Here is a 24601-nt window from a genome sequence, read left to right as displayed (position 1 = left end):
AGACCGAAAAGATCTTAGTTAACACTAAGAATATTGGACATGGGCCTCCCCAGTGGCGCAGCAGTTGAGCGCTGGGTTGTGAAGCTGCCCGCAGCCTCTGCAGCACTGGTTCGATCCCCGGCCACCGGCAAGGGTCCCACGTGGCTCACAGACCTCTCCTGCTGCCCAGACCTCTCCTGCCGCCCGCTGCTCCCCTCAGCAGTGTACTTCGGTCCTTCTGCCTGTCTGTTCTCCGCTCTGGCTCTGGTGAATTCTCTCACCCTCCCGAGCTTTTGACTGTACCCAGTGCTTGAATAAATAAATCTTCCAAAAAAAAAAAAAGAATATTGGCCTTTACAAAATTCTTTTATATATGATGGTCACAGTAAACTGAATGACTAGTATCACCCCATTTTGAAAATGACCAATGAGTGATAAAGCTGCAACCTAAGTGCTGGTTTTCTGTCTCCCAGTTTTCTAGTATTCTAGTTATCCCCAGGGTTAATTCTAATTAATGACAATAAATCTTGCTTACTCTATTAATTAATCAAGTTTTTTTTTAGCATTTTGTATGGACTAAGTTTGCTTTGAAAAATAAAATATGACCAAGGAAAAGAATATACAATGAGAAACGATTAATATAAGAGCAGATAAGATTCAACAACTGCAGATCTATGTATCTACATCTTTTGGTCCCAAACCTGCAAATAATTTTTAAAATTATTCACCCTTCTGCTTTTTTATAAGTTGTATCTAGTTCATTTCCTTCTCCCAAATATAAACCCCTAAAGGTTAAGCCTACTCTTATTTTTAAAGCAATAATAAGGAACAGACAAAGTTAGCCTTTTCAGGTATTTTCATGCAGCCAGGGAAGCTGCCAAGGGAGTAAGGATAAGATGGCCTGGTGCCCTTGGGTCTTTAGAAAACATCTCCTGGGGGTAAGTGCTTTGATTCCCAGCAGTGTAGGAGGTGACAGATGCAAGGCTCTCCATGGTGCTTACCAGAAATATGTATGTACTGTGGGACAGAACAAGGGTCTTTGAAGATTGGAGAATTCACTGGTCCTGTGACTGTTCACTTTACTGCTTTCTTCCTGTGCAAAATGTCTCCAGACCCAGGGGGAGAGGCACCAGCCAGACTGTGAGTTAAATGACAAGTTGACAAAATGGTTGTAATTCTAGAAGCTGCAGTCCCATCCCAGTCTCTTTATGTAGGGGGGCAGGTGAAGCCAAAATCTGAAATGGCTCCCAGGAGAGCAAGAAGATATTGTTACTAATGGCTGCACTGACCTGAATTCTTTCCACATTTGTTTATGCCAGAAGTTAGCATAAGCATCTGAATTGCACCTATGTTAACCCCAAATCTGGCAACAGTGATCTTACCGAGGGTCAACCAAGATGTGTGATGTGCTCTTACACCCACTGTGTACACAAGCAACTGATGTAGTAGAACATTCTAAAAGTCACGCCACAACCATCTCAACTTCTTTTCCAAAGATTTAATGACACCAGACACAAGATGGGACAACAGAATTTGATGCCATAATTGACCCATGTACTTTCTATTAAGGGCAGTTTTATGGGGGTTTAGACATGTTATGTATTTGTTTTCATTCACTCATCTCCTACACAAATAGTTCTTTTAAAAAAAAGATATTTATTTTTATTTATTTATTTATACAAGAACTGAGGTGTAAGCAGAGGTAGGGAGGGGTGAGAGAATCCATCAGGGACAGAGTAGGGAGCAGAACCGGCAGATACACCAAAATACACTGCTGAGGGGAGCAGTGGGCTAGACAGGAGAGGTCTGCTGTGCCATGTGGGTTGGCTCCCTGGCCACGGATCAAACTCATGCCATCATGCTGTAGTGGCTGGCTATAGCTTATAGTGGCTGGCGATAGCTTGATAATGCTGAGACTTTAATTCCTGTGCCACCAGGGAAACCCCACAAATGGTTCTTGAATACTTGTTGCTGTCCATTTACTGAACTACACTCTGATAAGGGGTATAGGCAAGAAAATAGGGACTCCCAGAAGCAAGTGGCAGGTGCTGAGATATAGCTAAACTTAGGTGCTTTGAGTGCATATAGGGTGGATGAATTGTCACTCCTGTGATGGAATGCAATGAAATGGGAGTTTCAAGAAGAAATGTGCATGGATGGAGGTTTATGTTAGTCTTTGAAGGGCGAATAAAGGTTAACCAGATGTAACTTTCATGAGACCTGGTAGTAGAGGAGTGGAAGATGCAACCAAATGAAGGAGTACAAAGGCCTGGCTAATTAATAGAGGGAATCTGAGCTGCCTGCCTCGTGGCAAACAGGCCAGCATCTCTATTCACCTGTGCACCCTCCTTGACTTTCATAATCCTCACTACAGGCTGGTCATGTGTGGGCCTCTTTAAATACATGTTTCACTCCTTCCCACCCTTAATTGTAAATAGTATTGTCTCCATTTGGAAACTGAGTCCTCAAAAGGTTAAATAACTTGCTCACAGTAAATAATGCAATAGAGCCAGGTTTCAAAAGCAGGTCTGATCCATAACATGAACTTGTCATCACCACTATCCAGACGTGCCCAGGCCAGAAAGAGTGAAGCTCATGGAATTTGGATGTTTCCCTTCCCCAAGTTCCTGCCAGCTTTTTGAACAAGGGGAGGACATTTACCCTTCCAGGACCTCCACTATGACTGAGGGCAGGGACATGACATCTTAATACACACTTGCTAAGCAAAGCCCTTGTCTGCTTTCCCCCCCTTGTCTGCTTTCCCCCCCCCTTCCCATCCTTCTCTTAGGAATTTAGAAGGAAGTCAACAATGACATTTGAACTTATGAATTTTTTACATAATCCTTCTGACTCAGCAGAAAATATATGAGAGATTTAGCTTAGGTTAAGAGACCCTTGAAATCCTTTTCCACTATTTGCAATTACTTAAGAGGAAGAGCACATACCTTGCCACTAGGGAAATAAAGTCAGGCTTTTGTCATGAAGAAAGGTTTACAAGCTAGCTGAAAAATATGGAACTGCATCTAAGAGCTGGTAGTAAAATAAGTAATCACTTTAATTGATCCATTAATACATTTCAGTGTTGCTTTTTTTTTAAGTGCTTTCCTGTTATATGAGAATTTGAAGACATTGTTTAAATGAATTGGTGGCTTCATTTCTGATCTCAGAGTATGTAAGGTCTTCAAGGGTATAGTCTTGAAGGGTATAGTCTTAGAATAGTACTGGATTATAGTTGATATTTTTTTCTTCTAGTTGGGAGAACGATGGTAATAAACTTGTAATTGGCTTATAAGGGATCTTGGACAAATGGAGCCAAGAAGGCAGAGAGGGAAGCACATGGGCTTTCTAATTTAATCTGCTATACCTACCACCTGTGGAAGTGTAGGTGTGTTATTCAGTTGCATGGACTGCAGGTTTATTTGTTAAATGAGGATAAAACAGCTCACCGTTTATAGTTGTTGCGATGTTTAGAAATAGTCTATAAAGAACATCGCCCAGCTCATTTCCTGTTGTGTGATGGACATGTTGCCCCTGATTCTGTGAAACAGAGAAAAATGCGTACCTTCCTTCCAGTTGTTCCTTTGTGTGCTGTGACCTTGTTGTGGCATGGTCTCTGGTCATAAATAGTGTATAAGAGTTTGGAGACTGACTTTAGATGGGGATTCAAATATGACTTTACTATTACTACCCTGACTTCTGCCATTTACTTGTTTTCTGTATCACTTTTCTTCTCTGTACAGTGGGTTCATGAAAATACCTGATTGGGTTATTGTTGGGACTGAGTGAGAGAAACTGTTTTAAGCCGTTTATATGGACTCATTGCAGCATTAGGGACTCAGTAGATTCTAGTTATGATCAGCTACTATTGCATTACCCAGTGGTTGCTTTGTTAGTAGGAAGTCCAGGGTACCAGCTCTTCCCTGGACAAGAGGACCCGCTCTCTTCCCTGCAGACAAGATTGCAGTTCACTATTACTGAGAATGTGACACAGCCACTAGGTAAAGGGCAGAAGTGGGGGCCCTCACTGGACCCTTCCCTGGGGCGAAGGAGGAAGGGTAGGTTTAGTGTCAGTGGTATTTAAGGAAAGAAGAGATTTCTTTGGATGGAAGGAAATGGGAGGTTTCAAAGAAACTGAGCATTTGTTACAGGGACCTACCAGCATGGAGAAGTAACAAAGCACACTTTTGAAGAAGAGCTTCCTTTGGAAAATCTGCATCTTTCTCAGATAGACTCAGAGAGAAATATTTAGAGAAGGCACATAGTTGGTAGTAGGCTTTTTGTTTGCAGGCATCCCTTTTCTAGTTCCTGTAGCCAGCGCTGCTGACACAGAGGAGGCGGTAACTTTATATGAAGTGGACCTGGCAGTAGGCAACAAACATTTCATGCCTCTCCAAATCCAAAACTCTTTCCAGGTAACTGTAGTCAAGACTGAAGGGAAAGGATTCAGACCTCTTAGGATGTAACAGTTTTCCAAGGACATGGATGTGGAAAGGTAGTAAATAGCAAATGACTGAATGTGGAATTCTTGAATTTCCTTAAATAGCATCTTTGTTCTTCATTAGGAATCTGAGTCTGGGAGGTCATCCACAACATGACATCCTTCTGAAATATTTTCTGTTTGTTTTCCTGCCTCTCAATAATGCCCCCCACCCCCATTACCACCACCACTTTAAAAATGTGTTCCCATTGATCACACCTGGTATCATCAACAACTAACGATTGCTTCAACTGCTCATACTATCCCAAGCTGTTCTTGAAGATCTTGTTTTACTTAGCAGTGCCCTATGCCTGCTGCTGCTGCAGCAGCATTTTTGCCATTTAAGACATTTTCTCAACAAAATCTGTTTTAGAGTTTTCCTCGCTGCTCCATGCTGAATTACAGTCACAGTCAACGGCCCACTTGTGTGCAGTTCAAGAAGCAATTAAGAGCTCTTTTCTTCAAACAAGCAAGGGGAGGGGGTAGAGCAAAAAAAGATGTTTATTTTGATGATTCGTCTGCATAGCCTAACAGTTCACAGATCTTTGATACCATGAGTCCCCCACATTTAAACCCGTTTCTGTAAAGACTTTCTACAGCCACATCTGCCTGTCAGAGCAACTTGATGGCAGTCAAGGGCTCACATGTCAGGAGGTCAGAGCAGCCCAGGCTGATCTTAGCACCATGGTCATGCCAGCTGCACGATGCTCCCTGGACGATCATGGTGTCATTGAAAATTAGAAAGCACAAACTTTGGAAACCTCCCAGGGAACTTAGCAGTCCCCATTGTAAGCCTTTTGTTTTATTCCAGGGGATTTATTATAATCGGAATAGGGTACTCTTATCTTTCTTTGTGTGTCTGTGTGAATTGTTCTATCTTTAGCTTATGTGTTCCTAGAGGGCAGGGATTTTTATCTTGTACCACAGTGGATTTAAGACACAGCTGAGCACAGAAGCTGCTTAAATATTTTTCTTCAGATGATCAGCAGATGCCCTCCTTGATGTTTACTCAGTGTCTGCTACGTATGGAGCAGCAAGTTGGGCTCTGAGACAAGACAGTTTGATATGTGTCTGTGGTTCTCAGAGTCTGGTGCCCTCAACCAGCAGCATCAGCAGCACTTGGGAATGTGTTTAAAATGCGCATTTTTTACCCCAGTTCTCAGAAACTTTGGGGTCAGGCCCAGCAGTTTGTGCTCTAACATCCTTCCAGATGATTCTGATGAGTGCTTATGGTTGGGAGGCACTGGTGTACACTCCTCATGGCTCCCTACACTTCATTGACTTTTTTAAGTGGAGGTGCACTTGCAAAATTAGAGACGAGAGGACGGAGTGAAACTCCGTCCTCAAAGTGAGGAAAAGTGAGGAAAAGCTTTGTCACTGCCCTCTGGCTCCCTCCATAGAACCCCCTCATATGGATGTCTCGAGGCTGTCCAGCACCTCAAAGAGCCCAATAGTTGTACAAGATAATATGAATGTGATACTGGCCTTTTTTTTTTTTTTTTTGGCCTGGAAGAGCATATCTTTTGTCTTCTCTACCAAATATGTATCGTAGGCAGAGGAGGACACTGATTCTTGCCCAAAATCCAAGCAGCTGTGGTGTGATGAAACGTTTAGACAATAAAGACTCGGGTCAAGGCACAGCTCTGCTGTGGTAGCATTGGGACTCTGGGAAAATCCATTAACCTCACTAACTCAGATAGACCTGAGTTTCCCCATCTCAAAACTGGAGCTAATTGCATGTGCCCTATCTGTTTCACAGGACGTTCTGCTCAATTGAGATAGGGGTCAAGATGGGATTTTGTCCTAACTCCAAGTACTCAGTTCTTCACTCAGTTTCCTGCATGAAGGTGTCCTACCAACAGTCACAGCTCAGTGACAACCAAGTACTTTGTTAATGTGTTAACCTGATGCATTCACGTACACTCAAGTGTATGTGAAGTATATGTGGGCGCAGGTATACACATGCCATAGAGTTTCTCTGATAAGGGGTGATAGAACACAAAACAAAGTCATGTCAACCGAAATGAGCCCTCCTGTCTCCACCATGTGAGCAGACTCTCTTCCCAGTTACCCCACCAGCCTAGGCACGAATAGCTGGAACCCTAAACACAACCAAGTCTAGAATATGGTTACCACACAGAGACAGGAATCTGACAAGTACAAAAAGTACAAAAAGAAGCTATACCTAGAAGTCTGTGGGAAAGGACAGCAGTCCTGCCCATTCTGATCATGGTCCAGCCATGGGCAGGTGTTAACCTGTGTGCTGGGCATGTCCCCCTCCCTGGAGAGGAGCTGGCAAGGTATGGAGCATGGAGATGCAGGTCTGAAGCAAATCCCTGCAGGACTCCCCTCAAATTGTAGAATGCTCAAACTCTTCTACTTTCAGGATAGACATCCTCCTTCCCGACAGCTCGCCCACTGGGAAAGCATGGGAGAAGTCCTTTCTTCCTTAGCACCTGAGAGCTCACTCTGAAAATGCTATGATATATACATGTGTGATTTTATATTACTTCATTACTTCCTATTCTCAGAATAGAGGTGTGCCCTAGGACCCACGGTGTACTGGGCAGGGGTGGGACTCACATGGGTAGCAAGCTAGCTCAGCTTGGTTGGGCCCATGGTGCTGATGCTACTCAGCAGGACTACCTCATCTTCCCAATCCAAGGGAATGGGCAAAATGGAAGATAATGTAGGAAGGCTGAGATCAAGAGGAAATATGAAGGAGCCATCAAATAGAATGAAACACACTTTGAAACAAAGTGGGAGGGAGACTGTACCTGAATGCCTCAAACACTGGCTGGTATTTGTGACTTACTTTTTGAATGGATAGGTTTACTGGGTTAAAAGTAGTAGGGTTAGAACCTACTTTGGCCTAACCTGGCAGCATCTCTGAAGTGATGGGACCTGAGTATGTCTTGGCACTGCCCTGCATCCCCCGCTGACCCTCAGATCTGAGTTTAACTCAAGGCTATGTGTGTCTATGCCTGTTCCCCACAGCTGCTTTTCTGCTTAAACTAAACTTCTGCCACCTGCTAGGTCTGGAGCTTGTCCTGCACCCCAGCATACTTGAGCAAGTTCTGGAAATTCCTCTCATGATGGCCACACTCTAGCCATATTCCTTCATTGCTGTTTGTTTTCCCATTTCTTGTTGCCTGAAGGCACTATGCTAGCACTCAACCAAGAGTGACCATTAGCTGGAGAAGCCCATCAGTTCTATCATATGGGAGTCTAGGATTTTGAGTAGAGTGACTACATAAGGTTGTGCAAGTTGTGTACTAAACAACTGGTGGCACAAGGGGTTAGGCACAGTCTGTGAAGCTGTTTGCAGCCTCTGCAGCATGAGTTCAATCCGCGGCCGACCAGGGAGCAACCCACATGGTGCAGCAGACCTCTTCTGGCTTGTCTGCTGCTCCCCGCAGCAGTGTACTTTGGTCAATCTGCCTGTTCTGTTTCCCACTCTGTCTCTGGAGGGTCCTCTCACCCCCCGCACCTCTGGCCTGTACCCCAGCTCTTGTATTCATAAATAAAATCTTGGGAAAAAAAAAAAAAACTACTGGAAAGGGTGCCTGCTACATGTTGCTCTATGTGTATACTGTGTACACACACCTAGCAGTCCTGCGTGGGTAAGATCTGAGTTTATCATACTTTGCATATTGTAACTTACTTAGACTGACAAACTCAACTTTGTTCAGCTCCATGGCTCCTTGCAAGGATCTGCTCTTGGAGTAAAAAACAGGTTAGGATATATTGCATTTTTAAAATCAACAACTAAGTTTGGATAGAGGTATAAAGATAACTATAACCTCCTCCCCCACCCTGACCACTACTAAAAATTATTGATCACATATTACATGGCAGGCACTGTGCTATGCAACTTACAAACATGGTTGAGAGTATCCCAAAACTTTCTAACTACAATTCAACAGGAATGTCTCTTCTTCTTGAATCTGAAGTGACATGTCACACAGTGACAAAATCTATTAAATCTTCCTTGGCAGCTTCCTTCAAGGTGACCTTGAAGGACAGATATACTCTTTTGCCTGATTCCATAGGACATTGAGGTCTGATGAATGATTTGTGGGGCTTCCATACTTTCTCAGCTCATGATGTCTCTGTTTCAATAACTTTTTCACCCCTAGACTAAGAAGAATAGCTAGCGTTTGTTAGTTTTAAAGTAGTTAGTAGTCATCTCTGCTGTGTCTAACGGATGTTACCCTGATTTCCTGTGAGTTTGTTGCGACTCACAGCTTGGGAAGTGTGGCCTTATCCTCTTCTGAGACAAAAAAGATGGAGCTTAGAACAGTGACACACATGAGTGTAGGAGTCTACCACTTTCATGACACTTTCCCCTGGAATAGTGTAGTAAACGAAGAGTATTTTTCCCATTTCTTTGTGAAAGAAGGTAATTTGGAGGAAGGGAATTAGTAGATGTGGTCTGTTTCTTTACAGGCATTTCAATAACACAATCAGTTTCAGGCCAAATGACAGAACTGGTGATTTGCAGAAGTGCCATCTATAGTTTAGTTTAGAAGAAATAGATTCTACGTGGAATGACAACAGTTGTTCACACCTCACACCTATTTCTGTCTGTATAATTCAGTGGACCTTCGACTATTTCAGGATGGAATCTGATACAGAGAAGGTATTCAGTGTGTGCTTTTCCATTACATAATGCCTTTATGGATAACTTGCAGATGCTTTTAATTCCTCAGACGGTTTCCCCAATGGACATCACTGCTATCATTCTACTGTCTTGATTTTTAAGGCTTGTAGACAAAGGGTAGCATAAATGCATCCAACACTTCATCTGAGATTGCATTTAAAGGTGCAGGTTTACCCTTTCAAGCATTCCCAAGGAGGAATAAGATCAAAGTGTATTGCTGTGATTGGGGGGAGAGGTCCTTGTGGAATTTTCCTTGCTCCTGATGATAATAGAAAAGCCACTGTTGTGATTTGTACCTAGGCTCGGTTCTGTGGTCTGCGTGGTTCTAGAGTTGGAAGCCATTGGAGCCATAGTAGAATCCCACTTTTTTTTTTTTTTAAAGATTTATTTATTTATGCATACAAGAGCTGGGGTATAGGCCAGAGATGCAGCGGGCGGGGTGGCAGGGGTGGGAGAGAGGATTCACTAGAGACAGAGTGGGGAGCAGAACAGGCAGTCTGACTGAAATACACTGCTGAGGGGAGCAGCAGGTGAGACAGGAGAGGTCTGCTGCACCTTGTGGGATTTTCCCTGGCTGGCCCGGGATTGAACTGGTGCTACAGAGGCTGTGGATTGCTTCATAGTGCTGTGCTTAACCCTTTGCGCCACCAGGGAGGCAGGCCCGAATCCCACATTTTTTGGTTAAGCTCAGTTTGAGTGGTTAGACAAAGCTTTGGTGGTAAGAAATTAAGAAATGATATCTTTTATTCATTGAAAAGAATCACTTGATGTTACGGAAAATGAATGAGTCTGATACCATTTAATTAAGCAATGAATTCAGAGATGGTTGGCATTTGCATTGGGAAAACAGTGAGGAAATTCAGTAACTCCAACAAACCCAGCAGGGTTTTTATTTTTCTTTTAAAGTAGATGATTCTGGCCTACCTGTCTCTAATCTAAAATAGGTGAAGTATAATCAAATTGATGCAGAGAGTTGCTTGAGAAGGTAACATGCCCACTTACTCTTTAATATTTACCTTACTTTAGTATTTTATTTTCATTTTTTTTAAAAAAAGATTTATTTATTATTTATACAAGCACTGGGTACAGTCCAAAGGCACGGGAGGGTGAGAGGATTCACCCAAGATAGAGCAGGGAGCAGAACAGGCAGAAGGACCAAAATACACTGCTGAGGGGAGCAGCGGGGGAGACAGGAAAGGCCTGCCGCGCCATGTGGGAATCTCCCTGGTCAGCAAGGAATTGAACCGGCACTGCAGCGGCTGTGGACAGCTTCATAGCACTGTGTTCAACCGCTGCACCACCAGAGAGGCTCTATTTACATCACTTTAGGTCAGACACCTGAGGAGATGAGAATTTCAGTTCTGGGGTTTTCTTGACTCTCCATAAAACCATTTTTCTAATATCCCCTACACCAGTATCATTGGAATTCATCTGGGTTGAGGCAAGTCACAGTCCAGAATATAAGCAGTGACACTGTTGCTAGACAGTTCATGCCATTTGAGAAATTGGAGCCACTCAGCAGTGTCTGATGATACTGCAAGGAGGTAGGCCTTTAATATCCCCTCCAACCCTAGGAGCAGCCATCCTGTTGAGATGTGAGCTGTTAATAATCCACAGGGTCATTGAATGTCTTGGTTTTAAATAAAACAGGAACAGTAAGGAAGCTTGTTGTGACTAATAGTACACCTGCTCACTGCCCTCTACCTTGCCTCGCAATCAAACAAAAACCCTTTAGCTTATGAATCTCAACTAGATGCTCTGAGGAGCTGTTACAGCACAGAAGAGACCACTTGCAAGTCTCTGCCAGTTGTACTTCAGAGAAGATACTCACTCCTACTCTAGCTCAGCTTTTCTGCAATGGGTTAAGAAAAGATGCATTTGATGTGGGTGAAAAATGGCTAGAAAACCCTGCCTTTCTTAAAAAAAAAAAAACCCTTTCTCCTTCTGCCATAAAATCATGTGGATTTGCCAAAACCTAAATTCCTGAACTCATTTTTTTCTAGAACTCCAATGGTATGGAAACACAACATTATTCTAACACTTTTACTATCTGAGTTCTTTACATAGCCGGACTCATTAAATCCTCAAAACAATATCAGAGCCAATGAGGCACTATTATTGGGGTCCTTTGTCCTCCACAGAGTCGCAAGTAGGCCCAAATAAAAGGCACAAACCCTGCTCCAGAAGAGAACATGGATTCATTTGTTGACAAAGATATGTTTATTGCTTCATATAATGTTTCCCAGAGCAGAGCTAGATAGAAATTTGTAAGATAGAAATTTATAAGAAAACAAAAATGGTGTAGCTGATGGTAACTTTTTGTTCGCTAAAATGTGCAGAGAATAGACCTCCAACTTACATAAAAATTAATTTGGTTTTCTCTAAGCTGCAGTACTTTTGTAAGGGTTAGGCCTTTTATTAGAGTAGATTTATTGAAAGTCGTATTCAGTGTGTAGTCCTTGGGACAGGTGATTTCTCCATTTAGCATGTGAAGTTCAAATCCTTTCACTCAACTGATTCTTAGAGAAACATGGAATATGAAAATGTGAGTGATTTTGCTCCCTTTTCTCTGGATATTTTCCCATGTTCTAAATTCATAACATAAAAACCTAAACTTACTATTGTATTTCTTGTAGGCTTATCAATGCCAATGTCCATTGAGAGGATTGAGAGAAGGGGGCATGATGCAGGTAATGATATATTTTCATAAAAAGAAAGAAATGGAAATGTTTTTGGCTTTCTTTCAATAACATGTAATTTGTAATGTTCTTCCCCTCATTTGCAATCCTGTCCATGTATAAACAGTAATTTGTTCTTATAAGCACGTACTGTAGTTAGAATTCTGTCGGGAGCAATTGGTATTCTTTATCTGTGACATCATGAGCATTTAAAAAACAATAATTATATATATCCTCTGGGTAAAAAAAAATAGTAAAAAGAATTAGAGCCTCTGTCTAGAAACTACTTGTTATTGCTCTGTCTCTGTGTCTTGCCCTTCACCCTATCAGTATGCCATCTGTAGTGTAAATGGCCCCAAGTTCTTCAAAACCTAGTGTAGAAGTTACCTTACTGCAAAGTTCAAAAAATGCTGTTCCTCTTAGGAGAACAGCATTTAGTGACAGTATTTCTTTGCATGTGAAGTAACTTGTTGCTCTTGTTAACCTTCTTCCAATTCTGAAATCCAAAGTATAAGCCTAGATTCCTTTTCTTGACATTATGCCTTGTGGGTTGTGTTATTTTATTTATTTTTGAGTTATTGAATCCAAGGATGCACCAGTTGAATCAAGGTTTGTATATCTTTAAATCATTTCAATCAGAGAGAAATAATTCACCCTGTGGTACTGGTTAGTGCTGTGATCTGCAAGTATACATATTTGCATAAAAAGGATCAATATATCAAAGACACTTCAATTTCATTAAATCTGAAATTACAGAGTGGCATTTCAACAGATGAGACCATCAGATTACTAATAGGACATGCAGAGGAGCACAGCAGCATAGTAACTGAATGTTTAAATGCTGTTTATGTTCTTAAAATCAAATATATACCCATTTTTTGTAACTTGGGATGTAGTTCCCATTGGAATGATGCTTTGCTTACTCAGGCTCCCTCCTAATTTATGAAAACCTATGTTAGGCATAATGTAGCAATTTTTTTTTTGATAGCACAGAATTAACAATAGGTATCAGATAATCCTTGATTTTAGTCCAAATTGTAGAAATTCCTAATTATCTGGCATAGGCCAGTCACTCTCCAGCTTCATTTTACTTATAGTAAATGCACATATTGAAACCCAGTGTTAGGTAGAAAGTAGACATTCAGTAAATGTTTGTTGAATGAATGAACCAATGAATAGCATATCATTTCTGTTGGAAATAATCCATCCAAAGGATGAAGGGCTCCTACCACACCTGCGGTTTTATGGTGGAGATTTCAGGTCAAATCTACAGAAATGGAGCCTTCCATGGCCATTTATATGACTTTGGGGTCTCCTCTCACCTGGTCACAGGATGTCTGGTTGAAGTAACTTCAGATTCAAGGGCAAGGTTTCATGAACATCTTTACAGGCTGTGGAGATTGAAGGGGTTTGGTGGCCATATGTATGTGTGATTCGTGACCAAATGAGATTTTTGTAACTCAGGGTTGTTATATATGCTTCTATTTTGTGAAATGGAACAAGGAACAGAAAATACTTTTTATTGGAAAATGTATTAAATATAACCACATTTTGATTGGCCCAGAGGAATTAGGTTGATGCATTTAAAATAATGAGGAGAAAAAAATAAACAGGTTTTAAAAAAATTAAATGCACAGGGTTATTTCCAGAAGGGAGTAAAAAGATACAAGATATTACAGACTTTGAGGAGGTTGTGTTCCAATTTTGGGAATGGACTTTGGGTTTATTTTAACATGACCCCAGCTTTTCTAATTATAGTCAGTTGTTCTTGAACAGATATGGGTAGTAGCAGTTTTAAATCTATCTTCAATTTCAGTAGGCTTGCATTCTGAAAATCCCTAAAATTTAAGAGGATCTTTTTTTTTGTTGTTGTTGTTTTTTTTTTTTTCCTTAAGCAGTTGCTGTTTTTTGAGCTCCAAGGGCTGACAGCTGTTCTAGTTTTGCTTGGGGACTTTTTCACAATGTGGATTAATCAATGTTATGAACTGGGTCCGTGGGGTTTTGGGAATGTAATTGGTTTCAGATGACACTTTGCTAGTCAATCTGTGAAACAGCCGAATGTTGACACAGCTGAACAACTCCAGCTGTTTCCACTTGCCCCTTCCTCTTTCCCTGGACGCTACATCCTTTGCCTTTATTTTTGTCTGCCCTCTCTCATTGTGACTTTGCTAAACTAATTTGTTATCCTTTCTGAAATTTCTTTTTGCTTTTCTCTCCATTGGGATACCACTGCTCCCCTTTTATTATATTCTCCACCCAATTTTATTTTGCAACTTTTTTTTCCTGGCTTGAAAAATTCTTAAGGAAATAATAGTTATACCATTTAAGTTCCAACTTACTTGTGGCAATCTCCTAGTCTGTTTATTTAAGGGCATGTAACAACAAATTTAGGTTTTACACAAGTGCTCAGATTCTGGGAATGCTTGGTTTTATTACTGCTTGATTAACCTTTTTATATTTTTTTAATTATCAGAGGCATCCATTGACTTAAACAATGCAAGCCATTTGCTTCTTTTAATACATAGCCACGTTTGCTACTGTATATCCCCCTGAAACATCAAGTGAAAGAAATTTCAGTTGTCAGTGTTGCTGCTATAAAGATATATGATTAGAAGGGAGGAATCAAGAAAAGATTGACCCTGAGTTACGTGCAGTATATTGAGTTTATATACTGTCAGGGGAATGGCTTGTAAATTGCTTTCAGTAGTTTTTCATTATCAGACTAATTTCTCTTTGTTTTTTCAAGAGTACTTGTTTCTGCATCTTTGTCAATGGAGGGATAAGTTTAACTACTTGTATGCCCAGTAAACTGTTGCTGTTTTACTGGGTAGAAGCTTGCAGATCTAGAGCTACATGAGTTAAAACAAGGAATAGCACTGCACAGATAGATACATGTGTGAATGTGGTTATTACCAATAGCTGAGACCCTTGATAGGGCAAAATAAGCCCCTTTTTCCAAGAATGGTTTGCATCAACTGCTGATGGTTCAGATTCATAATGTACTTACTTATTGTGACTTGCTCGTGTAGACCTAGATACACAGCACAGTTAATATTCTGAAGTCAAAGGAAGTCTAAGATGTCAGCGAATATGGGACAATTGAATAATGAGAATTTGACAAATAAATACAATTGACATAATGCATATTTCCAGATACTTTCGCATGCTACAATTCTTAATGAATATGATATCAGAAAAAATAGTCTCAGAGATGGAGACTGTCTCAGACAGGGAAAACAATGGATAGATATATAATGTCATTTCTTTGAATGGATGGAGATGTATGAACTGGTTAGGGCTGATCTAGTTTAACGCTTTTGTATAATCTTGGGTATAGAAACTTCTGGATCTTTCTAACAGCAAAATTGTAAGTAATAGTCCATGTACACTGGGGAAAAAAAAAGAATCAGAGAGTATCTATATAAACAGAGATTATGGAAAAAATAACTCTAAATTGCATTTGGAGGTGAGTAACCAGAATAATAGGTGATAATCCCATAATGGGTTTACAAATCATTGTAGACTGTCTACAAAGACTGACCAAAATGTGTCTGTGGTGAAAAAGGCAGAGCAAATAATTGGGTATAATCATGGAGAGTGCTGGAATGAAAATCAAAAGCATGACTCAGGCCATCCATAATATAATCTTCTTCACATGTTCCTTAATGAGATGCCAAAAGCTAAGATGAACTAAGGCCTATCCAACCCACTTTTTTCCCCCTGTCTTATTAACTATATTCATGGTATGTGGATCTAGAAGAAGAAAATTTGGGCTTTTTGGACTTGAGAAACCACATTTTCATTTCTTGGTTCTTAAGAGATCAGAACATTCTTGAAAGGATGTTCTGTGTCCCTGAGGAATATGCCTTCAGTTCTCACAATTGCATGGTTCCTAAACTGCCCAGATCCTGATCATTTCTTCCTTGAGGGGAAAAAATAATAGGCAAAACCAGTTTCCCTAGTGACACTTTAAATTCATAGTAATGGCAACCTCACGTTTTGTTCTGAAGTGTCATTAGGGCTAAAGAACATGTTATGCGTACTGCTGTCCATTTCTGGTTCCACAGTGCCTGTCTGTCACTGTGCAGTCATTAATCTTTGTTAAAAGCTGATGGACAATGGGTGAACATGGGCAGGTATGTTGAACTTGAATGTAGATGAGTCCAAGTAAACTTCTGCACAAGGAGTCCTTACATAGCTACAAAACACTAGTAGCAACTTTGTCAGCTAAGCAGGCACAAGTGAAAGCCTTGATTCCTCTTATCAAAGAGGAGCAATGATTCAATCATTGACTCTCCACTAGGACACTTCACCAAACTGCATCCACTCTTGAATGAAATAGCAGCCTTGATAGAGAAATTCCCTGCTTTTTGGATAGAGCAAAGAAGTCATTGGAGAAAAGGACACTAAACCAGAGTCTTTCATGAAGGAAGTGGATTATGTCATGAAAACAAAGTCTTGGTAGACCCTTGTAATGTTCTGAGATCCCCATTGTCTCCTGCTTTTATAATCAAACTTTTACCAGCCAGAGATTACACTGGATTTCTTCATGCAAATGCATGTAGCAACTAAGATCAAATAACCTGCTAGAGGTGGAACTATTCCAGCATCTACAGCTGTCCCATAATCTTCCACCAGCCTCCAAGGTAGACATCATTGATCTCTGAATCTACTCATTCATTTAAGATATTTTCAAGGTATTTTCCTTGTGTTAATCCCCTTAATTGTCCTCATGGAGCTTATAGCAAATAGAAGCATTGATCAGTAAGCAGAACATATGGAAAATGACTGTTGCATTTATTACTGCAAAGTTGAGGAAGATGATGCCATGAGCTTTCTAGAATAAAAAGGTTTGAATTTGGTCAGGCAAGGCTTTCTTGAGCAAATAGCAATGGAGCACAGGTTATGAGGAGTGAGCCAGGCTTCTCAGAGGGAGTAGAGGAGGTAAAGTTGATATAGCAATAGTATCTACCTATAAGGATCTTACTATTTTCATGCATTACGATACCTGCTACCTGAGGCTTGAAGGTAGGGATGTTACGTTGTCTTCTAGGAGCGAAAGCAACAGCATATCCTGGGGGGGAGGGACTGCCTTCAAAGAAGCCTGCTTGGAAGAAGTGACATTTGAGCTGAGCTTTGAATGGTAACACTACTGTTAATTTGTGAAACATCTTGGAACTACTTAATTACTTTGGACTCAGATTCTCCATACCTGATGGAGTGGTTATTTTTCAGTCTGCATGGGGAGATGAGAAGGACTGAATAACTGGCTCAGGGCAAGCAATGAGGTAGCATTAGGTGTAAGGGGACAAGGGCTGGGCTGGGGAGCTTGGGAAATGCTTATTGCTCTCCAGTTGGCTTACATCTTAGAAATCTAGAATTCCACTTTTGTGCGAGGAATAGGGGTGGGGGCATTGTGCATTTGTTGTTCTTACTACCTGATTGGGGGAAAGTTGAAAGTCTCAATTCAGGTAATGGTGGTTGATTAGCCATCTGCATGGTCTCCTCAAACCAGTCCATGATGAATGTCAGAGAGTGTTTATCACAGTGCAGACCAGTGACATCAGGAATTTGGGGAGACTGTTAAAATAGTACATTCTAGACCTGAAGAATTGGTATGGAAAGGGTAGGGTTTGCATTTTTAACAAACACCCTAGGTGACTCTCATGCACTGTGAAGTTTGCACTAGGATTTAGGCTATGTTGGAGTATCAGATTATAGCCCTGGAATAGGAAGATGTAGCTCATTTAACTAGTTTACTATAAAGCCAGTAAGAATGAGGGGCCTCCCCGGTGGCGCAGCGGTAGAGCGCTGGGTTGCGAAGCTGCCCCCAGCCTCTGCAGCGCCGGTTCGATCCCCGGCTGCTCCCCGGCCACCGGAGGAGGGTCCCACATGGCGCGCAGACCTCTCCTGCCGCCCGCTGCTCCCCTCAGCAGTGTACTTGGTCCTTCTGCCTGCTCTGCTCCCCGCTCTGGCTCTGGTGAATTCTCTCACCCTCCCGCGCTTCTGACTGTACCCAGTGCATGTATAAACAAAAAACAAACAAACAAACCAGCAAACAAATAAATAAAGCATGCCTCTATTAAAAAAAAAAAAATTGTTAAAGCCAGTAAGAATGAGCAAAGTAACTGTATCCTTTGTTTTGCAAGTACTGCAAAAATAAAGAGCAATGCAAATATTTGGTTCTAAGAAGGTACAGACTAAAGGTACCTGTATGACCTTAGGTGGAAACTGGCTTGAGCAGTTGTTCTCATGAGAGGATGTGAGTTGGTGCCTTACCTTTCAGAATGTGATTGCATAATTGCACACAGGCACTCCCTCCCTGAAGGCAGAGGGCCAATTATATAATTTGGCCAATAGGCTTGGTCACTCTGTCCTCTAATTATGGTTTATAAAATGCACTGCGTTGACCTTTGCCATCACATCTGCCCTCAACGTTGATTCCAGAATGTTATGACTGGAAGGGGTTTGAGACATTATTGAGCTTTAAATCTACTAATGCTTTATTCTGAAGTGGAAGGGAGCCCCAGTAAGGTGAATGGTATGCCCAATTTTTCACAGTAAGGTAGCTCAGGACTAGGTTGCCACTTGGTTTTCCCAACATCTCCTGTTTTCAACAGTCACACCAAATATACACTTATTTTACTTTGCAACACTGGCTCATTTTTCACTGTTTTTACAGGTAACGTCATTTGGAATTGCTTGGGCTTTTTCAGTTGAAAACTCTCATTTAGTGAGCCAGACATTGTGCCAGACCCTATTTGCATTGACCATGTAATCTTCTCAGCAGCCCTATGGAGATAAATATCCCCATTTCAAAGATGAGGAGACTGAGGTTTCAGAAACTTTCAAGAACTTTTCTAAGTACAGAGAGTTAGTAAATAGGAAACCAAAGCTTTCAACCAGGGCAACCTGGACCATTATATTATATTTTATTACACTGTGGGTTAATCATGTTGATGTCCAAAAATTCCTCTTGTACAGATATAAGGTTGAGCAACCTTATTTGAATTACTCTTTATGTTTACATAATAAGAGATAAAGTTTATTAAACATTTACACCAGCTTCTAAATTACACAACTTTTTGCTTGCTCATGTTACATTGATAGAGAATAAAAATTCTCCCATGTTCCCATAGGATAGTGTCTGCCGCCCCCTGCCCACCTTTTTTGCAAGCTTTTTTATGAAATAAGATAACCTGAGAGCAAGAGAATCCATGTGGGGAATGAATTTTTAGTTAGGAGCAATAGCAGTGCCTTACTGTGAAGACACTGAATATTATTCAGTCTGTAAGGGGAGGCTATGTTCGTGGTGCCATTGGATGGTGTATCTTAATTGGGGGGCTTTGCCAGACCAGCTGGTGTGTCCTGTGGGTCAGCAAGCACATGGGTGAACACATCTGAATTGCCCTCTATAACTGACATTTTGATCCATTTGTGCTGCAGCTCTTGGTCTGGGAGTGATATACTCAAACTGTAAATTCTGTCTTTTTCTGATGGTTATAATGAATTAGAAAAATCACCTATGGAAAAAGAGCTTATTTGAAGTGGGACACCTTATCCTGCCAGATCCTTCATCCAGACTTTCCTTGGAGACCATGTCTCTGAGCCTTGAAAGTTGGCATGTACACCGTGACACTTGGAGGTGAAGACTGCATTTTATGCTGTCACAGAGCTCCTGTTGTGTCTCTGTGCGTGCAGGAGAGGAGAGAGTAACCGCTGTTGTCACCCCAGACGTGAATGCCTTAGTGAACACACAGGGATTGTATGTACTGCCCAGGGACTCCTTGAGGCTACTCTTCTGAGAAGCAGTAGTCACAGACATGGCCAGCCTTGATCCAGGCTTTTTCTCTGCCCAAAACACCCTGTCCCTGTTCTTCACTGGTGGGCTCACTCCTCCTATTTTTCAGTGAACGTTCTGTTCAAGGACCCCTCCTCTGAGATCACTTCGCAGACTCCATCCAGGTGGGAACACTCCTCCTATGCTCCCCTTCTGCTCCCTCCTCTGTGCTGACCTCTGTCAGGCTCCACACTGTCTTGGGTTATTTTCTGTCCTTTTGATCAGATCTGACTTTCAGGATCCCCAAGGCCTCTCCAGGGAGAGGAACAGTTTTCCAGCCAGGGGAGCAGAGGTGAATGCATTCCTTCCTCTCATTAGCATCTGGGCCACTCACGTGGGGGAGGGGGACAGTAGGGAAACTGGGATCAACAGCATGGCATTCCTAAGCTTGTCACCTAAGCAGGGAAAAAAGGGTTGCTCTCAGCAGGAAAGTAGCCCAAAGGAGCTACTTATTTTGCATCAAAGTACAGAATCAATAGTACTGCAGAGAAGGGGAGGTGATAGGGCATAGTGCAGTGTGGGGAGAAGGGCCTTAGCTGAATCTTGAGGAAAGAGTTATGAGAGGGACAAGCATGAGACATGTGATCCAAGGCCCACTCCCAGTTGTGCAATTTGACCAGACAGAAACACAAAAACCTGGGGTGTGGGTGCATGCCTTTGTCCTTGATGAAGGACTGTGTTGCTCTGTATACTGTCAGGCATGCAGAGCTGAGACCTAGCAAATGGGGCAGTGCCTCTTGGGGTGGAGATACTGGCTTTACCTCTAGAGTTTCTATTCAACTCATTAATATTTATCGAGCATTTACTATACACAAGGTGCTGATATAATAATGCATGATATCCTATCGCTATGTAGGGCCCCTGTGCCTAACAACTATAAAGCCAGTGGTTTAAATTTCTTTTTAACTCTTGCAATTAGAAAAAGGCTTTGTAAATTGGAATTATTTTCAAAATACCTAGGGATGAATAAATCATGAAGACTTCAGGGCTGATGAATGAGAAAACTTAAAATGTGGCAATTACTTTGGAATGAGGGACGAGGCCAAAATCTTGTCTACTTCATGCCACCAAAACCCACTAAAACCATCCATGCTTTGCTGCAGCACGTGGCTGAACACCTGCCTTCCACATCAGCATGACCTTGACATAGACACTTCCTGCCATGCCCTGCTATGCCAAATTTCCTGGCAGAACAGCAGCTCCTTCCTCATACAGATGTTGGCGATACCTGCTTAGATTCAGGCTAGATATCTTCAATTGTTTTTGATGCCAGATACTACACACTATTCTTCTTTCATTAACAAAATATGTAACCACTCACACATTCCAAAGTACTTTTCCATGTGCTTTTTGGGTGAGAAAGCAGAAATGCTAGGGATGGAGTCCCCGGTTTCACTGAGCAGCAGGCGGTGGTCTAGGACCCAGGGGGTGTTATCAGCCCTGGGTGGGTTCTCCTCACTTCTTCCCCTGCTGTGGGCCTCAGGGTCTCCAACACTCCTCCTGCCCTGATGTGTCAGGGAAGGCCCTTGTCAAGTGCCTGCTAGGAGGGTGTGTTGTCATGGCAACCACCTGGGACAAGGCCAGGGAGAAGCCGCCTCCTACAGTGCATTGATGCTAGCTGGAGCAGAATGGGGAGGGAGGGCGAGCCAAGAGCACATGCAAACTGGAGTGTAGATGTCAGAGCACCACAGAACATGGTTATCAGGTGTTCACTTATACACAGTATGGTGCCAGGTGTGGAGGGGTGAGCCTGAGAATGTGAAATGTCTCTCCCTGTAAGGAGTTAGCTCACAGTCTACTCAGTGACCAAGTGTTTACTGAGGACCTGCATGCAGCCACAGCTTGCCCTGGGCACTGAGGAACAATCAGATAATATAGATACCCTCTGCTACCAGGGGGTGTAGGAAGCTTGTAGTTGGGTGGTACTTATCAGAACAGCATAGTTCTTTCAAATATGGAACTATGGTGTTTTGATTTATCTTTTATGTTTTATGAATTATTTTATTATTGGAAGTAATCAAGTTCCTTTTTCTTGGTTAGAGCTATTGGCTGCCAATGCTGGAGCTTTGAATTGACATAATTTTGCTCTTCAATGCCATCTATTCTTGCTTCAGCTTTTACACTGATCTCTATTTAGGGGCAGGATAGGTTAAAAAAATAAATCAAGAACTGTATTACAACATATCAATAGCAAGAAATTCTGGCTTCCAATTTTCCCACGGGAGGAAAGTATTTGTTGATATAAATCACAATAACATATCAAAGCAGATTTTGAAAGGAGTAAGAAAGACTTCTACAAACCTCTGTTCCTCCAGAAATGTATACTAAATGGGTTCATTTGAATAACTCTTTGGTAGAATGGAGACATGAAATGAACTATCCTTCAAAGAGTGACAAATACCAGCATTTACAGCTGAGTCAACATCACTCTAAAGTACAGTGAACATCTCCTGAGGTCACGTGCTGATGACTCAGCTGACCTGCACTTTGTGTGTTTCCTTCAGTGGGTGAGGATCTCGGTTGTTCTAACTCCACTAAGACAACTGGGAACTACATTTCCTTTTTCCTGCTGTCTAGATGGTGGCATCCCTGAGTTTTCATTACTGGCTTTCTTTTACTCCTCTCTCTCATCCTGACCCCATCTGTCTTTACAGCTGTAACATTTACCTGTGTCCGCTGGAAAGGAAAGGATGTAACTGACACACATTAGTAAGGAAGATACAGGACTAACAATATTATTGGAGATGGGTGCTGGTGATTTGTAGTTAAGAAATATAAAAATTACCTCTCCCAAATTTCAGTATTAGTCACATGTGGAAATGCTTTTTCACTCTGTATCCACTGTGTTTTCCAACAGAGGACCTCATATTCCCCCAAAATGGAGCCTGCCTTTAACAGCAGATATTTGTGAAGCACTTCTTTTGTGTTAGGTCTTGTGCTTTGGCAAATGAGATGTGGGGTTTGCCCTTGCCTAGTTTGTCATCCAGTGGGTAGTGCTGACTAATTATAATACTGTGTGTCTCATCTGCTTAAAATACAAAGGGACAGGTCCTGGAAGTCAGGACAAAGTGTGCCTGAATTCTCTGTATCTGTTAATGCTGTCATAATACTTCTGGTCACCCCAACATAAAGGCTTGGTTACCAGTAACTTTGTCTCCTCTCCCCCAACTCACCCTATGAAATTCAATTAGTCTGTAACCTTCCTGATACTCCTCAGATCATCTTTGTTTGCTTCTACTGCTGCCTGAACCCAAGGCCTTACTGCTGCCTTCTATTTATATTAGTTCCTTAAAACATTTTCTTCCTCCTGAACTTTGATCTCCTGTGCATTCATTCATTCAACAAATGGTTAAGGGAAGATCAGAATTACTCTTAAAAGGCTCCCTATGGCTTTGGTGATGGACTTTGAATTTTAACCTGATCCTCTCCAGTGTACAGTCCCCTGCCTTTTTGATAGAACTTTCTCCTACCTAAACTTTTCAACCAACACTTTTTCTCAGTCATGCCTTGTGTGTTCTGGTCTCATCCTTTGCTCTTGTTCTGTGCCCTATCAAGTCATCCAGGTACACCATGTGATCTCCTTGAAGTTCTTCCTATTCCATGAGGCCTCCCTTACTACTCCAGCCATAAAAGATAGACCTGAAGAATGGAATATGCCCTATCCAGGCAGAAGCAAATGATATTCATGTGTAAATGGCCCACAAGACTCTTAGTTCAACTGAATCTGCTTCTGAAGCATTTCTTAAACTTTGTTTTGTTTTGAACTAAATTCCCATCCTTCAGGCTCCCCTTCCAACATGGACTATTCTTACAAGTGATGTTTTTCCGTAGGAGGACAGATCCCTGAAGGAATAGAGAAATTTTAGAAACTCTAGAGTCCCAAGTCACCTAATATTAGCTTAATCATTGTTCTTTAATAAATCTAGATGAGACTCTCAAGGATAAAGTGATAGATCCTGAATGTGGCCTTGTACAAAGACTGATATTTTTGTTTGTGGTTTATACTCCTGAGTTCCCTGTTTTAAGGAAATGGAAAAAGCAAAGAAACCGGAGGTTTCTCCACATGCCCATACCTCAAAGATGATCGGTAGACACTGAGTCCAGTGATGCAACAAGGCAAGGGCCTTAGAGGTGAGGATAACGATTTATTGTCACGTTGATTATTACACAGTGCTGTTGCAAGCCCACTCCAAATTTCATGTGCTTTTTGTTCAAAAATGCTTTATAAGGGCTTCCCTGGTGGTTGAGCACAGTGCTGTGAAGCTGTCTGCAGCATCTGCAGTGCCAGTTCGATCCCTGCTGGCCGCGGAGATACCCACATGGTGGGGCAAACCTCTCCTGTCTCACCCGCTGCTCCCCTCAGCAGTGTATTTTCAGTTGGTCTGCCTGTTCTGTTCCCTGCTCTGTCTTGGGTGAATCCTCTCACCCTCCTGCACAGCTGGCCTGTACCCCAGTTCTTGTATAAAAATAAATAAATCTTAAAAAAAAAAAGCTTTGTAAGATCTAAAGAAATGCTAAAGACATTTGCCTTCCCAACACAAATACTAAACATAGTCCTTCTGAAACATATGGGCAGAAAGATCACGTTTGCGTATATAAGGGGTTAGAAAACAAATGTTCATGAATTTTTGCATTTGTGAACTTGACAGGCAGAAATAATACTTGTTATCTTTTATCCTGTTTCTTTTTTCACTTGAATGTTAAAATAGCCAGCAAAATCAAGTACATAAGACTGAATGAGAAGTGGGTTGAAATACCTTCACTTTGGGTAGAGTCTTCATTGAGTTTGTTCCTGCTTCCTTCCTCTCTCTTCATCAGCCTGTGTGTTTAAGGCAACCTGGCAGCCTGAGATGTCTTCCTTGGGTGTTCAGGAAGATCATTGGAGGCAGGCGACTTGATGTGCTCACCTACCAAAAATGTCACATTGCGACTGCTTCTGTTGTTTCATATTGCATGCGAAAGAT

General features: G+C 41.7%; 1 protein-coding gene across 3 annotated transcripts in view; it reads left to right on the top strand.

The window, feature by feature from the left end:
* RORA (RAR related orphan receptor A) overlaps positions 1-24601 on the top strand; it is a gene marked incomplete at its 3' end in the record, with an annotated part of 693863 nt that overhangs the window by 147072 nt on the left and 522190 nt on the right. The window contains exon 2 of one of the 3 annotated variants that reach the window (XM_084241125.1): positions 11756-11809. The exons of the other annotated variants lie outside the window; for them this stretch is intronic. Coding sequence (XP_084097251.1) covers positions 11756-11809 — 54 coding nt within the window. The remainder of the gene's footprint in view (positions 1-11755; positions 11810-24601) is intronic. 3 annotated transcript variants of the gene reach the window in all.

The sequence above is a fragment of the Talpa europaea genome (assembly GCF_964194135.1).
Source record: "Talpa europaea genome assembly, chromosome: 8".
NCBI lineage: Eukaryota > Metazoa > Chordata > Mammalia > Eulipotyphla > Talpidae > Talpa > Talpa europaea.
This window is presented reverse-complemented; position numbering and strand designations above follow the sequence as displayed.